The 17,244-nt window shown below is 40.4% G+C and overlaps 1 protein-coding gene across 1 annotated transcript; it reads right to left on the bottom strand.

The window, feature by feature from the left end:
• Positions 1-1,248: 1,248 nt before the first annotated feature.
• LOC145456792 (uncharacterized) lies at positions 1,249-15,589 on the bottom strand. The gene is made up of 2 exons (XM_080334906.1): positions 12,400-15,589; positions 1,249-10,823 (listed from the first exon to the last, which is right to left on the bottom strand). The coding sequence occupies exons 1-2, from the start codon at positions 12,794-12,796 to the stop codon at positions 7,201-7,203; spliced, it is 4,020 nt and encodes a 1,339-aa protein (XP_080191032.1). The 5' UTR covers positions 12,797-15,589; the 3' UTR covers positions 1,249-7,200.
• Between the last annotated feature and the right edge of the window lie 1,655 nt (positions 15,590-17,244).

The raw sequence follows: 17,244 nt of genomic DNA on the forward strand, positions 1-17,244 counted from the left end.
GAAAGGGTCACCGGTTCAGGACGAGTTTTCGCGGCACCGGTCGGGTGCACCCATAAGAAATCCATGGCGCGTCACGACCAGACATGGGGTGATTACTTCATGAGTGTAATCGATTGCAATTACGATTACTTGTGAATCCCGCGATTACGATTACGATTACGATTACAGCAAAATCAGGAAGTAGTCGATTACGATTACGATTACATTTCAAAAGTAATCACGATTACTCGCGATTACATTTGTTTTGCGTCTTAGAACTAATTTCAGAAGAGATATTGGAAGACAATATGAGGATTGCGATGAAAAGGTCGAATGAGATAACAACTTCTATATAAATCATACGTCATTTGCTTGTTACGTCATAATGCGCCAATTGCCCAACTCTATTGGGGACTATTCGTCGTACCCAATGATTTGCATTCTTTCCAGGTTCGTAACTGCCGCACCCCAAACTCCCCAAAAGGACCGGGAGCGAGCTCTAAGGGGACACAAAATATTTCGTAAATTAACATAAATTATTATAGAGTATTTTTAAGAGAGTTAATTAACTTGAAAATTTTCTTCGAGCTTCGCGATTTATTGTATCTAAATAGCTTGATTTTGAAATGCATACACCTCTCCCCTCAAGAAAAAAAATCATGCATAATTTATAGGAATAGGCATTTCGGTGGCGGTAATTACCCCGCCACGACACACCAAAAGACATACGCAATTTCAGCCAACATGAAACTCCACAAAGTGTGCTACCGAAGAATGACCTTGGCCGAAACTTTGGGTATGTGTCCATTGTCAATAGCCGCGCTTGGTCAGCGTGACGAATAGTCCGGTCCTTTCAGTCTGAGCCCCACAATGCAAATGCCACCCGGTGCAGAGGAATGAAGACAGAGGAATGAAGACATGACAATTTGTGTGTGCGTCTCCCGAAAGTTTTTCTTTTAGTCTGCTACGTTTGGGCGACTACAGTATTTTTTGATTATATAGAAGACGGGAGGTCACGAATTAACAACATACAATAAAGTAATTATAACGACATACCAGATGTTATAATTATGAATTACGTGCCCCCAGTTCTACCGGTAAATCTTAAAGAATAGCAATTTAATGCAATTACCAATATTATTGACGAAATTCAGTCATCAACTTGAAAACTGACCACCCTATTGGGGCCCAATACCCAGGGTAGTAATGACTCGAGTCGCGATTTTTGGTGACTAGACTTGACCCGAGTCACTTTTTCAAATGCGTAAATTGACTCGACTTGAGTCAATTTTTGTATTGACTCGACTTGTACTCGAGTCATTGTGCATGACTCGAACCAAGTCATATGACTCGAGACTAGGACGGGCAAGACAGACATTCCATGTAACTTCGAAGAATAGTAAAGCTACCACATTATTTGTATTTCTTCCACCAGTCCTGATACTTGGAAATATGGCCGTAAACTGTGAAAACTGATGAAAATTACTATATTATTAATACGAGCCATTCTATATCACTCGAGCAGAGTTGTTTTGAAATGGGTTGAACCGGAATGAACTGAAAACTGATCAGTGAACATAATGACTTGGACTCGGACTCGACCCTATACTAGCTGACTTGGACTCGGACTTGACTTGGGGGTGAATTGAAAATGACTCGACTTGACTCGAGTCAAAACTATAAAAGTGAGATTGACTTGTGACTCGGAACATTGTGACTAGGTTACAACCCTTCTAATACCAACGTTTGGAATGGGGGGGGGGCGAATTGCTGTTTTGGTCCTGATTGTACCTACAACCCACGCTAACATGGTGTATAAGCGGATGGCTGTGGCGACAGGTCCAAATGTCGAGAGAAGAATTGTGAAATTACGATTGGCGCCCTATTCAAGTAGAGTCATATGAGAATAAGATAAAGTGAACATAAAATTCGACCTTCCACTTAATACAGATACTGCAAGCTGCCGTTACGAGAAACGGCAAAGAACAGCTCGGTTATGATATACATCAGCAGCTGTACATTTTAACCATCGTAATGTTTTATTTGACGAGTACAAAATTTCAAATCTTTGTCCGGTGTAGCCTACGTGCAATACATACGTACTACATAGGCCTACTGCTCGCCAAGCAGCAACGGTCAAACTGCGTTTAACTAAGCATAACCGAACATCAATACATAAGTGACTATTTAAAACTAGGCAGAGTGGTGATTATTATCTTGCTGCGAGGTAGTGGCGTCTGGAGTGTATTGATAACCTGATATACAGCATGGCTTTTACACTGTTCTTTCAATCACACAACAATGTACATCGAATATCTGTTTACTACGTGTGGATACTTCTTACGCAATGACGAGCAAAGCTAATACTTCTGACGTAATAATGATCATTGGCGTTTGAAAATCAGACGTCTGTGCTATCAATAACCTGGTATAATATCTCTTGTTCACGAATGTTAGGCTATGTCATAGTCCTTGTACAAATAAAAGTAATCGTTCTTTCACAAAGAAATCGATTAGATATGCGATGTAGTCGATTACGATTACGATTACTTTGAATTTTTTTCGAATGTAATCGATTGCGATTACGATTACTTGAAAATGTTGTAATCGTCGTAATCGATTCCGATTACTAATCGCGATTACCCCATGTCTGGTCACGACCGATCTATACTACTACTGTCGACAAACACCATGAGTACCCCAAAACAAGGATGCTAGCAATCCTAACCGATAGTTTGATGGCATCGACTCTGGAGGGGATGAGATCTTTTAAAATATGAAATTCAGTCTAAATACAGAGCAATATTTATTATTAGGATGTAAATCGCGCGGAGCGCGAAAAAAAATTTCAGTCGAGCTCAGCTTCGCGTTCCCTTCAGATCAGTGATTCCCAAGTGCGGCCCCCAGATAGCCTTCTTGCGGCCCCCAAACTATATTAAGAAATCGATTTATGACAAAAAATAAAATTTACATTTATAAAATACTATTGCTTGGCTTAGCCTCTGTAGTTTTTAATTATAGAATTGCAGGAAAGTTGTGAGTATAGACTGCTAACGTTACGTCACTGCTGTTTCAATGCAATGTGCCCTAACTTTCCAGTTGAACGGGCAGTAGTTATAGATATAAATAGTTATTGATAACTTTCAAAACCAGAGGAAAATCCTGAAAAAATGGTAAATTTTTCCGACTTCGTGGTCGCTTGACTAAAAGAAAAAGAAGCTCAACTCCCGGAAAATACAGTTTTTCTTTCACAAACAGGTGGTTGACTGAAAAAAGGTCCACTTTCCGGTCCAGCTCCCGAAATAGTCGCCGTATCGTTCCCGCAGTGCTGACTTAATGTATATCAGTCGAATTTGCCCCTATATGTAACCAAAATCCTCAAAAAAGAAGACAAAATCTCAAAAAAGAAGACATTTGGGCGTCCTCCGAGGACACTTTAAAAAAAATCGAAAAGACAAATCATCTTAAAAGAGGACGTATGGTAACCCTATGATAACTAGATGTGCAACACGTGACTCGCGGTTGAATACGCCGAAATGCATACTGCTTAGCCGGCTAAAAGCAGCATAATTAGTAGTCCTATAGTCAGGGCCGTAGCTGTCGCACCCCAAACTCCCCACTTGAGGGGGGCCGAGCTCGAAGGGGGCACAAAATTATTTCGTGAGTTAGCATAAATTATAGAGTATTTTTTGAAAATTTATGCAACTTTTTCAAAAATTTTTAAATTTTTCAATTTCAATTCGCCACATATCTTGATTATTGGGTACTCTTCCCCAATAAAAAATACGAAAGATTTATAGAAATGGGCATATCAGCGTTGGCCATGACCGCACCACAACGCACCAAGACATATAAAGTTTTAGGCCATGTAACATGTGACTCTAAGAAGTGTGTCAGAACGATTGGCAGCGAGAAAGCCCGAAGATGTTTAATTTTACGGGGTCTGCAGACACTTCTCACTCAGCTCTACCGGTAAATCTGATTACGTGGGCAAAGAAGACAACCATGCAAATCCCGATCTTATTCACCGATTTTGTCATGAATTATCGAAATATTCGCGCGTCTCGCTGCCTCACTAAACAGTACAACTTTAATTTCGTGGCAAAAGCGAACAACGTGACGCGGGGTCAGTTATCACTCCATGGGCGCCTGGGGTCCTGACGAAGTGCTGTTACGTTCCTGCCAACGGGTATACCCCCGGAGATGTTTAATTACTATTGAGGGGGCCTATACCTTTTCAAACACACCTCACTCAGCTCTACCGGTAAATCAGTTAACGTGAACAGAGAAAAAATGAAAATTGATGGCAATACATGCAATTCCCGATCATATTGACCGATTCAGTCATGAAACTAAAGAAATTTCTCGCGCTTCGCGCGTTTAGGCCAGGAAAGCTGATTCACTCAACGGCACTCAATGCAGCAGGTAAGTAGCGGTAAACAGTGTACAGTTTTGAAATCTCGTCAGGGCAATAAAACTACTCCAAAATAGCTACGATGACTGTTTGAGTCCGTTTCATAGCCGTAGTATTCGTGCGGCCCCGACCGTACTCTGAAATTCCAAAATTGGCCCTCACACCGAAAAAGTTTGGGAACCACTGCTTCAGATGCTTTCACGCCCCCAAGGAGGGCTGCCCCCAATTTGAGAACAACTGCCTTAGATTCAATGGTCAAATAATCTATACTAAGAAAAAGTTCAATCAAGTCCCTGTATTAATTCGATTTATAGGACGCATCTTACCAATATTTTAATAAGTTTGTTTATACTCTCGCGGGCCGCACAGAACGGTGTTGCGGGCCGCATGCGGCCCGCGGGCCGTAGTTTGCCCACCTCTGATTTAAATCATACAAGAGGACTGGTAAAGGTGAGCGCCGCGCAATTAAAGCACAGAGATACGTTCCTATTACATTGATCTACTTTCTACTACTACCACGACAACGAGCCTGCGATAACGTTGTTTGCGGTCAATTTGTTTGTGATGTAACAATAAAGGATCAGTGTAATGTACAATGAGTGACTGACTGATTATTCTCACGAGTGACAGCCGCGTATCGCGAACAATCCGAACATACACAAGGTACACACCGTATACTTGATGACTCCAAATTGACTCGTGAATTTTGCTCCTAGTGACGACTCAATCCACATTTCTGAGGCACCGAGTCAAGTCATTTCGAGTCATTTTTTGCAAAGTGACACGAGTCTAGTCAAGTCATCCGAAAAAGTAGACTCGAGTCAGGCCATGACTGGAGTCCTCCCAACACTGTTTTATACTTGAGGCGCTTTCATTAATAAAACTACACTACTCAAATAGATAACCGTATAAACGCTATATCAACTTTCGTGAATCTCGCTGAAAATAACCTGTCTAGGTAGTACGCGCCGTTTAGACGTTTGTGAATCCCTCCTCCTTAGCATACGACTATCTAAAACAGGGACGGGCAACTTCGGCCTGCGACGGGATTATGAGTGGCCCGCAGACAGTTTCCACTCTGAAAGAGAAATTCCTATCTGAAAGCATTCACAAATTTTATGCGTCATTGAATGAATCCAAATTTGCCAACCGTAGGAAAATGGCCTTGAAATTACTTGTTCTGTTCGGATCTACATACATTCGGGAGCAAAAATTTCCTACCATATGAACATTAACGAGACAAAACTGCGTCTCAATCTAGCTGAAGTTTTCGTGCAGTTTTTACAAAGGGTTTCTACATCCGACATACAGCCAGAGTTCAAAGACCTTGTTGACAGCATTGATCGACCACAGATTTCTAATTGACTTCAGTAGCTATTGAAGTACAGTACGTTAATAAATTCACGAAACACTGTTTTTGGTCTCTATGCTTTAAACTTAAAGTGTACATTTATTACAATTAATTACTTGTTTAGGTGAATAAATACGCGATTAATGTATCGATTCATGAATCCGGCCCGCCAACTACTTTATTTTCGCATATCCAGCTCGACGACTGGAGTAGTTGCCCGCATCTCATCTAAAACTTACTTTTATCCAACATGTCCTGGAATCTTCACATATTTCCATTCCATTCATCAACCAAATCTAAGATACGATTTCGAGTTTGCTGGAAATCTAACATACTCACACACAGACTACAACATACAAATGACTGACTCGAGTCAGGCCATGACTGGAGTCCTCCCAACACTGTTTTATACTTGAGGCGCTTTCATTATTAAAATTACACTACTCAAATAGATAACCGTATAAACGCTATAACAACTTCTGTGAATATCGGTGAAAATAACCTGTCTAGGTAGTACGCGCCGTTTAGACGTTTGTGAATCCCTCCTCTTTAGCATACGACTATCTAAAACAGGGACGGGTAACTTCGGCCCGCGACGGGATTATGAGTGGCCCGCAGGCAGTTTCCACTCTGAAAGGGAAATTCCTATCTGAAAGCATTCTCAAATTTTATGCGTAACTGAATGAATTCAAATTTGCCAACCGTAGGAAGATGGCCTTGAAATTACTTGTTCTGTTCGGATCTACATACATTCGGGAGCAAAAATTTCCTACCATATGAACATTAACGAGACAAAACTGGGTCTCAATATAGCTGAAGTTTTCGTGCAGTTTTTACAAAGGGTTTCTACATCAATTCACGGGTTTCTACATCAATTCACGAAACACTGTTTTTGGTCTCTATGCTTTAAACTTAAAGTGTACATTTATTACAATTAATTACTTGTTTAGGTGAATAAATACGCGATTAATGTATCGATTCATGAATCCGGCCCGCCAACTACTTTATTTTCGCATATCCAGCTCGACGACTGGAGTAGTTGCCCGCATCTCATCTAAAACTTACTTTTATCCAACATGTCCTGGAATCTTCACATATTTCCATTCCGTTCATCAACCAAATCTAAGATACGATTTCGAGTTTGCTGGAAATCTAACATACTCATACATAGACTACAACATACAAATGACTTGATTCCTTAAGGCTTAATATATAAAATGGTACACGCATGTGTTGCAAGGAGTGTTGGTTGTTGAATGCGAGCCATTTAGCACACAATCTTAACATATTACCACCAGCAAGAGGTTGAGTGCTGTACTTGTTTATTTCATCGAAAATTATAACTTCACACGCATCTCGAGGAATTAGACATCGTAACGCCACGATTAAATGTCAAGAAGCAATGAAATATGGCACTCCTCACCATAATATGTGGCGCATGTATATTATCGACCTGTTAACTTAAAAAGACGCTTTTCAAAAACATGAAAAAATTCTCTGTCGCCGAAACAGTGTGATGAATGATATGGTCATCACGTAAGAATACATCAATCGAAGTCGGTCGTACTTGAACCAAAGCTAAAAGCAATTGAGAGCAATATTGCCAATTTAATGGGATGTCCGATTTTTCACGCTGCATTAGCTTCCACATCATTGCTGCGCCAGCTCGTGGATCAAAAATCATCCAATTAACTGCCATATTGTAGCACAGATTATCCGAAGAATCTGCTGTTTTGCAGAAGGATAACCCTCTACTGATATAGAAATGGGTGTTTAGAATCCTCCGATCGACTATATACACTGTTGCCTGAACCGCCGACAATTCTTTACATTTACGTAAATGAGGTATAGGATGTCTTCTTTTCCTTACAACCATCATTGCCATTACGCTCGTTAGGAAAACGCTTATCTTGATTTCCGTTACGATCTTCGTTTGCAGCATCCGCCAAGCTACGATGGTACTGTCCGCGAAATTGAGGTTGAGATAGTGAAATGTTGATAGCGTAATAGAGGCGTCCGTCGACTGAATGTGGACGCGAAATATTTTTTGAAATAAATCGTTTTGAATCCTAATCACTCTTTCGTCTACCCCTGACTGAGGATTGAATTCTTTGAAACACGCGTATATAAATGGCTGTAGAATTTTGGCGCTTCTGACCTTTAACGATGCTTTGTTCAGCATGTCGTAGAACAAGTTGGCATCACGGTATTTTACATTTTCACAGAGAGCTAAAAATGCAACAACTTCATTCGCGGTAACCTCTTCCTTATATCCCCGGTATTCGAATTTTGGTATTAGCCTTTCCGGTCCAAGCAGTACGCATTCGACTGCAGTTATCATTTCGTCGTAGTGAGTACACGAGAATATCAACCTAGTGTGGCGCTGCTGTGCTTGAATCGCTGCCTCAAACAGCTTCGTGTCACAACGGCGTCCACTGAATTTGCGATTGGTATATCTCCCGGTAGCAGTGATATCGTGAAATGGGAGTCTAGGATGCAGAGATATGTTTCGATGTCCTAAATATTTAGGAAGTAGCTTTGCAAACATTTCAACAGAGAATGAACCGTTGTTGACATCGCTGAAGAGCATGTACGAATACATAGTGCCCGACCATTTTGAAACATCTTCAGGAGAGAAAATCATGGAATCGAGCACTTCTGAGCATGCACCAGTCATGCCCAACTCAAGGAACAGTTTGGCGGTCGCCTTTTTAAGATAAATGTACTCCCGAATAGAAAAATGTTTTGCGTATCGTTTTATTCGCATTGCCTGCTCTCTCAATCTCCAATAGATGTCTGTTTCATCAATGAACGTCCCGCAGGACTTCACACTCCTCAACAATCCGAGCATAAATAGGATCTTGGTGAAGTGAGATTGGGTTATTCTTGTCAACGCCAAAGAAAAGTAGCACGCAGCATCAATATCTGAACGAGCATACTTTTGCATCGTGTACTCTAATTTACATATCCCATCTATTTCTTGGATATATTCTGGCCGTTCCCAATAGTTGTTGGCTAAACATCGTAATTTGTCGTTCCAGGCATCGAACGAGGTGCATACTTCCTCATTGTCGCCAGCCTTTGCTACTAGTTCAACTTCTCCTGGTTCAGATATGCATTTGGATGCAGCACTAAGAAGTTGCTTCGTTTGGGTGAGTGTTAACGTGAAATCCGTTTCACCAGTCGATCCTAGAAGCTGGAAGCGTTGCAATAACCATCCAAATGCCTCCATTAGCAAGCGATGTTGATTTGGTATTCTGCTTTCAGTTAATTTTGTAAAATTATTCAGTCTAAACAGAGCTTCCGAAGTATGGATGCGAACCAGAAGATGCGCAAGAAATGTTGTAATGTTCTTTTTTCCATATTGTTCCAATATATTCTCGACGAAGCTCAAGTGATTGATAAATGAGATGCACGTCAAATCATTATCATTGTCAATTTTTCGCTGCGACTGCAATACCATTGAACGCCAAATGTCAGTAGTTCTTGAAGGGAATCCAAGCCGCAAAACTTTTTCTCTCATATAAATGGATTGGTGCGTTAAATTTTGTACCGCGCGTATCAGGAAAAACGTCGCGCTTCTGCATTCAGCGTAGAGAATGCTTCCAAGCAATTCTGGCACATCTTTATCAATCGCGTTATGCCTTTGTCCACTTGTTGATTGATAAATTCTCATTCGAATTTCCAAAGCGATGCCAACTGCGTGGCATAGCAAGTGGTGACTAGCCTCGTGGATTATGCCTCTTTCTTTCAAATCGTCAAGGATATCGAAGCTACTGCCAGAAGATAACTTGAAATGGCAAGCGAGATAATGCAACATCACTGTAAGTGGACGATAGATCCATTGTTTCAGTTTGAAATCTCTTGGCGAACTATCATCGAACAGGGACTTGAAAGCTTTCACCGCATCTCTGAGAAAACTACGTTGTTGTTCGTATACATCATTAATACTCAAAGAGGATCGGATTGATTTGCATTTTTCAAGGAAGCTATGATAGACGTCCCTATTACCATAGACAAGGCATGTTGTAGTTAGGACGTCGTTCAAGGCGTAACCATTTTTGATTTGCTCTTCCATAGTCAAATAGTGAGCCATTGCCGATGCGGATTGAATGAGTTCCACAACGTGCTTACGATTTTTAGTAGGTCTCTGCCTGCCAAATGGGGTTTTACACGCGTGCGGCATCATGCCGTCAAATGAAAATCCGCGTGGCGTGTATCTGTCAAAAAAACAATTATGATGTTCCTCAGTTGAGTAGGGGTCGCAAAGAAACTCTATATCAATACTTGGAATGACTGTCTCACCGAGCCCAATGACAACCACATGGAAGATGAGGGTGAACCAACGAAAGTATTCCCGCACTTCATTGGTCACCGGCTTCTGGTTTTCCAAAACAATTGCATGCTCGAAGTCTGACGAAAGTGTAACTTCCTCTCGAGCCAATGAACCAAGACCTACGATTGCGAATTCACAAGGTGGTTCTCCCATGACGTATAAACATTGTGAGATAATCTCAGTTAGAAGTGTTCGGTAATTTCTCGTAGTTGATGCACACAACTCTCTTATTTTCTCAAATACAAGATTTTCCCGTGTTTCAATCAAATTACCGTCGATATTGTCGTCTCTGAGGGTTTGTATATGCTTTAAGGCATCCTGCTCTGCATCTCGAAAAGCTTTCAATTCCACCTTAATCTTTTTCGTGAATGCTACGAAATCTACGAAATGATGCGCTCCACTTGCTTGCAGCAGTTTTGTGTAGAGGACGCGCAAGTCTTCAAGGACGTCATTCTTATGTAAGTACATTTCATATCTAACTCTCGCTGCATTCATAAGGACAGCTGCTCGAATAAAATTCAATTTCCGATCCATACCATCACAGCATCGGTCATGTAATAAATACTCGCGACCCAGTCGGTTAAAGTATGGAGCTGTGAATTTAAGCAACAAATGTTGTTCCTCGCCGAACTCATTACAACAGCTTTGAATGTCTCGGCATATTGTTTCGTGACGATTCTGAGTCAAACATGGTCTTTTCCCTTCTTTATCGGCTTCCAGACACAAACCAAAAGTCACCAATTCTGAAAATATGTGGATACAATCAGATGTGGTTAAAGTAGATAAGTAGGCTACTTTAGTAGAAGTAGAAGTAGCGACACAATAATACTGTCAAGTATAAGTAGAAGTATCGCTTTTAAAAGGAACCAAAAACTACTTCAAGTAGATGGAGAGTTAGCTGTCATTGAACCTACTCATGTAAGTAAGTAGTTTGATAAAAGTCAAGGCATAAATACGCTCTCATGGATTATTAAAAATTAGAAACTGAGCTATGCGGAAGGTGCAGAGAGCAGGATTCGTGCTGGTACAATGTAGAGTTACCATTTTTGCCCCTTAGGGGGGGTTTGCCGTCTTTTTCAATAAATTGGAAGTGTCCTTGGAGGAAGCCTAAATGTCGTCTTTTTACGGAATTTGTCCTCTTTTTTAGAAAAAAAAAGTATTAAAATGCGAATAAAAACTCGATTCGGACCCAACGAAAGCCAGAATTGGCAAGGCATTCAACATGAAATACGGCCGGATGGGTATTTCAGGAGTAAATATGGGAAAGATGATCTCTTTTGTCAACACTGTACTATTGGTTGAACATTTTTCAGAATCACTAGCTTTCAGAGTTTTGGAAAAGTGTCTCTTTAACGGATTTTGTTATATGGTAACCCTACTACAATGTGACATCTACATCTCATGCCGGAGGTTTCAATTTTGCACAGCATGACATTTCGACTGCGTGATGGGACGCAAAGGCTAATTTTGCTCTAGAAGGAGTTCGTAACTTTTGCCTTGAGCTCATCGTTCAAGAAAATTTCATGCAATAGCCCCTTCCCCGTATTCCCATACTTGAACGAACATATGGACGAAATGCAATACAAAAAAATTGTATCGAATACTGCATTAACGATTTGCATGATTAATATACGCTACTTAAAAATGGTGAAACGAATAAAAAATCATTTACAACAGTGTTTCCCAACCTTTTTCCGACTCACCTCCCCTTTTCAAGCTCCACATCGTTCATGCCCCCCCCCCCACCACCACCAAATATTGGGAACCGAAAAATGTGCATACAAACTGTAATCACCGTCGAGTTGACTAAAAAAGGTCATTTTCTCGGCTCGACATCATAATTGCACTTTTACAGCTAAATTTTCGTGAGTTGACTTAAAAAAGGTCATTTCTCCGATTTGACTCCAATATATCCATTCTACCACGCCATCCCCCCTTTTGCCCCCTCGTTATTTTCGCCCCCTAACGCCCCCTTCGTTATTTTCGACCCCTTAGACCACCAAATCGCCCCCTGGTGGGCGATATCGCCCACGTTCGGAAACACTAATTTAAAAAGTGTTTATATTTTCAAACTTCAACATCCATATGCCCCATACAAAACCCCTCAAATATAATATTTCTACTTCACAATCTTAAAATCGCGAAGTAAAGTAAGTAAATTTTAAGACATTACGAAGAAGAAGCAGCGAAATGTGATTTGCTTGAGTAAATACTATAAGTAAATGAAAATTACTTGAATGCTTCGAGAGAGTAAATATATTTCGTTGATGACCACGTGTGGATACAAATATAGCCTACCTAATACTCGCATTTATTTACCTGATTTGCAAGATAAATCATATTTTCGCAATGCTTTTTTTCGTTTCCAAAACCCCTTATCTCCTTTCACGTCATGAGGAGAAGAATGTCTTCCTTTTGGATCGCCGAATTGGTTTTTTTCGAAATTCTTGCTTAATTCCATCGACTCCATATCAATTGTCAGCAAACGTCCTCCATCACTCTCCAAATTGCGTGATCCGTCTCCCTTAAGATCCATGAATGTGCTGTCTTGTATCAGGTGGTCGAAAAGATCAGAATAATGTTTTTGAAGAGTTTTGCATTTCTGTAAAACTGTTCGGGAGCGTTCGGACAGGTCCGTCCTTCGCACTGTTTGACTGAAGACTATTTTGTAGTGTTTCGCTATTTGTTCGTCAAACATTCTTTTCAAGTCGGACATTTTTCATCAATTCTAATCAAGATATAACACGCAAAAAGGGATAATAAACCTGTTATGGTATAAAGTGACACCTGAATTTTATTATCTTGCAATAATAAGCCGCTTACACGGAGCGATAGTATAGTGGTATGATCCACGGCTGCAACACCAATGGGTTGCGGCGTCGAATCCGACCGGGGTCGACGACAGAATTCCAACCTAAATGTTGAAGGTTTTATTTCAGCTCCTTGTCGCCACCTGATCCGCGCAATCGATGTTGTAAAAAAGTCCAGAAATGGGCCGTGCTGCAAGTCGGCAAACATGGAATCAGAATAAAGATAACCGTCCAGGTGTAAATGACCAGCAGGCCGATATTCCTTATTTTTGATTTCATATCTGCCGACTTGTAGCACGCACAACTTCCAGACTTTTTGTAAAACACCTCTTACGAGGATGAGTTGGCGTGGAGGAGCCTTTGTATAAAACACTGTGTAAAACAATCCTTAAGACATGTTTTAAACGACGTGTTTTAAACAACCATTTGTGTAAATGCAACCATAATTGACATGCACAGATATAGTAGATCAGACCTGATACGAAAGATAGATATGCCATGCGGTCTACGGATCAAATTTAAATTATGACCAGTACAGTAGGACATGGAACAATAATCCGTCAAAGGGACATATATTGACTTGGATGTATTTAGAATATTCATACAACAGCATAGTAGCACAGAGGCACGATAAACTCATCATGACATGTAAAACTAGTGTGAGAACGCTTTACTTGCAGTAATATGGAGATACCACCGACATAATTACTTAAAACAAAGGTTTTGTCGCATTAGAATTTATCTTATAATACAAATTTACATATCTACAATCATTGAGGAACTTGCGATAGCGGATCAAATGTCCAATTTCCTCGCCCTAGGTGGGGCATAGTCATTAGCATCATTAGCCTATACCAGCGGTACCAATTCTTTATTCACAGGGAAGCAGATTCAATGAAGTTGCGATGAGTGTTAGAGACCGACATCGCTTAAGGCGGCTCCTAGATACTCATCTTTGTTACTGATAATTAGGGATGGTGTGAACCTCTGAAAGGTTCAGGTTCGTGTGAACGTGAACCTTTTTGAAAGGTTCTATGTTAGGGTTACCATATTTTTGCGGAGCAAATTCCGGACACTCTTTAGCGCCCACTAGCGGATTTAGAAATGAGGTATGACACATTGTTCTTTTTATTATTACGTTACAGTAGCAAAGCTTTGCCTGTCGACCATAGGGGGTCACGATCCGGATCAGGAGCAGTTATAATGTTAGGTCGGTGCATTTATGTGGTTGCGTGTTGTAACCAGGATCGAAACAACATTTTTGCAGCCCCCTCCCGTCCAAATATACACTGATCTTGAGTTCACCATAGGGTAATCGATGCAACTTCTGGGGCCTTACTATATAAATCTATTTTTTATATGCAACTGTTCGTTAAATTTAGTAAATGAAATCAGTCTGTATTGTTGCTTCTTCCATGTATTACTATAAAATTTGGACCCTTTCTCCGCCCACATAATAATATTTAGCGTTGGAGCTGGTGGACGACGATGACTACGAAAATACAGGTAACGGAATTATACATCGTAAAGTCATGTCATGTAGGCTAACACGGTTAAGACTGTTTATGAGCCTAAATGCATATCCGCACCAGCATATTGCACATCCGGTGGTTTCAACCATTCGTGATCGCGACTCCATTTCTAATTAGAAAATATTTTGTGGCCCAGCTCGGAATTTGATAAGCTGATTACTAAAAAACGGTCAGCACCTCTGCCCGTACTTAATCATGGACTATTGTTGAAGCTGATTACGTTCAACATATTCGCGAATCCCTGAATAAAGACAAACGACCCCCATAGTCTTTGAGCCAATATCTTTGACTAGGAAAGCATCTAAATGGCCTTAACCGACTCCAGTAATACAGCGTTATCCCATAATTGCGATTAAAATTTGACTTATTTCAGTAAATGATAGTTATGTTTATTAATTTTTGATTGCATGCTTTTTGAAGGTGATGGTTCAAATATTAAAATCAACGATCGTGACACTAAATCTTTCACGAAAAATTTCAAGTGGCATAAATCTGCCCAAAAATAATAATTTTCCCGTTGATTTGTGAAAACATTTTGATTATATTTCGAACCTTCCAAATTCCGGACATTTCGGCATATTTTAGAAATCCCTCCCGGACGCAGTTTTAGCAGTGAAATTCCGGACATGTCCGGGAAATTCCGGACGTATGGCAACCCTATTCTATGTGAAGTGAACACGAACGTGAACCACATGACGTCACGTGACGTCATATTGTTATTTCTAACCCTACATTTCAGTGAAGTGTTATATATTAATGTTCACATACCAAGCGACGACTCTGGGCCACATAATGCCACAATGCTGAAGTACATACTGACTTTTTAAACGTCGCCAAATGTATTAATCAGGGCTATCAAATGATAATCTCATCGAATCAATATCTTCCGTCGCTTTGCCAACAAATTCGACGGGCACTATCTGGGAATATATGCTTACGCCTTAACTGTCTAGACCAGACCGGACAATGTATTCGGCGTCAGACTATTGCTGCGCTGATATTGAGCAGAGTGTAGAACGAGTTTCTATTATTGCTACTGATATTACCCCATTAACAAGATATACAGCAGTGGCCAACACCCCAATCGCACGGATTTGGTTTTTACGATACAATAAACATGAAATCGAGATGGACCCCGTACGCATGCTAGATATTTTACATCACACAGCGATATTGAAGAAGCATCATTCGCTAACTACCTGCATGTAGCGTATTTCGCTCATGATGTCGTGTGATTGTGGGTCAAGCTCAGAGCAGAGAGTCACTAAATATTAACAAACAGAAAGCTGGATATTTCGAGAAAACTTTTTTAACAAAGCAAGTAAAATTTTTGAGATTGTCAAGGTGCATGCTCGTTTAATTGTTGTTGTTTGTGGTATTCATGGTGTTTATCGACTATTATGGTCATTTACACCAGGCAAATTTTCTTCATTTTTATCCGTAGCTGCCGACTCGTAGCACGGGCTAGTCCTAGGCTTCTATAAGACACCGTTCGTTTAGTGTTGATTTTTATGCTGCCAGTGCCATGCATAGAGTGGCCTGCAGTTGAAATACAATAAATTTCAACCAAAGATGTTATAATGCTGTGAAAATTGTAATATACGTAAATAGGTTCAGAGTGCAGAACTTACCAAGGTTCGTTTGTGAACGTGAACCTCTAAATTTCTAAGGTTCACACACAGAACGCGAACGTGAACCTCACGTTCACACCATCCCTACTGATAATAGTGAATAAGTCGAAATAGATTTAGCGGGATGGTAACTCGAATGAGAAACAGGAAAATAATTTCAAGTTCACCAAGTTGATATGAATGTTCAATGATTGTTCAGGTAATTGCTATATTTTCAGATTCATCGAATAGAAGACTCTTGTTGGTAGTTTACGGAGTGGAAGTAACGATGAGCCACGGGCAGCCAACCCGTTGCCCGCGGGCCAAATGTGCCCGCGAGAAGGTTTTGAGTGGCCTACGAGGTAATTCTCGAAATTAGATATATCATACAAAAAATTTACCTCGCTAACTTATTATGAACTTCTAACGCTAATCAAAAATTTGATTTGTCCGGCCGCGGAATTAGGGATGTTGATGGACTAAACAACCAGTCCCAACGCATTGAGGTTGCCAGGGGAAAGCCATAGTTATTGGCGATCTTCGTATATGAACAATGAACATAAAGTTAAATATTTAGTGGTGGATTTATTTGACCTCGCGCGATTTCTTGTCGCTAGATTTCTTGGTTTTTGCATTGGTACACCCTGAAAGTTGAAAATACGCCCAATTTACAGAAGTGAGTCTTACTAAATTCGCAATTATAAGACAACGTGTCGTCCAACATGCGACTTCGTGTCTGCACTTGCAGAAATATCGTCGGCGATGGAACCTTGGCACAAAATGATAGACGCATGTTTGCCGATATCTTCGATATTGATACGTCCAAGCGCCGAATAATCCTGAACTCGCCAAATGAGCTCAGCGGCATGCAGAGGCGACGCGCAGTATATGATATGGAAGTAACAATAATACTGAAAGAATTCATTAACCTTGCAATTAAAATGATGCTTTTACCTTGTAAACGCAAACAAATATCACTTTGGCTAATAACAACAGTGTCAACATTCACGATTACGAATATTTGCAATCGAAGTGTGTCGTACTGCTTCTGCGAGTCAATAGCGGTACATATTGGTGACGGGAAACATATCTAATTAATGGTATGCTCAATCATGCTGTCTCAACAAAGATTGAATATCCAACGACTGCGCAACTACGAGTTGATTAAACATTCGCTGCGACGCATGAGAAAAACTAATGTTTTCGATATAT

This window comes from Botryllus schlosseri, chromosome 15 (assembly GCF_051294905.1).
Source record: "Botryllus schlosseri isolate E-star chromosome 15, Bs_hap1, whole genome shotgun sequence".
Lineage (NCBI taxonomy): Eukaryota > Metazoa > Chordata > Ascidiacea > Stolidobranchia > Styelidae > Botryllus > Botryllus schlosseri.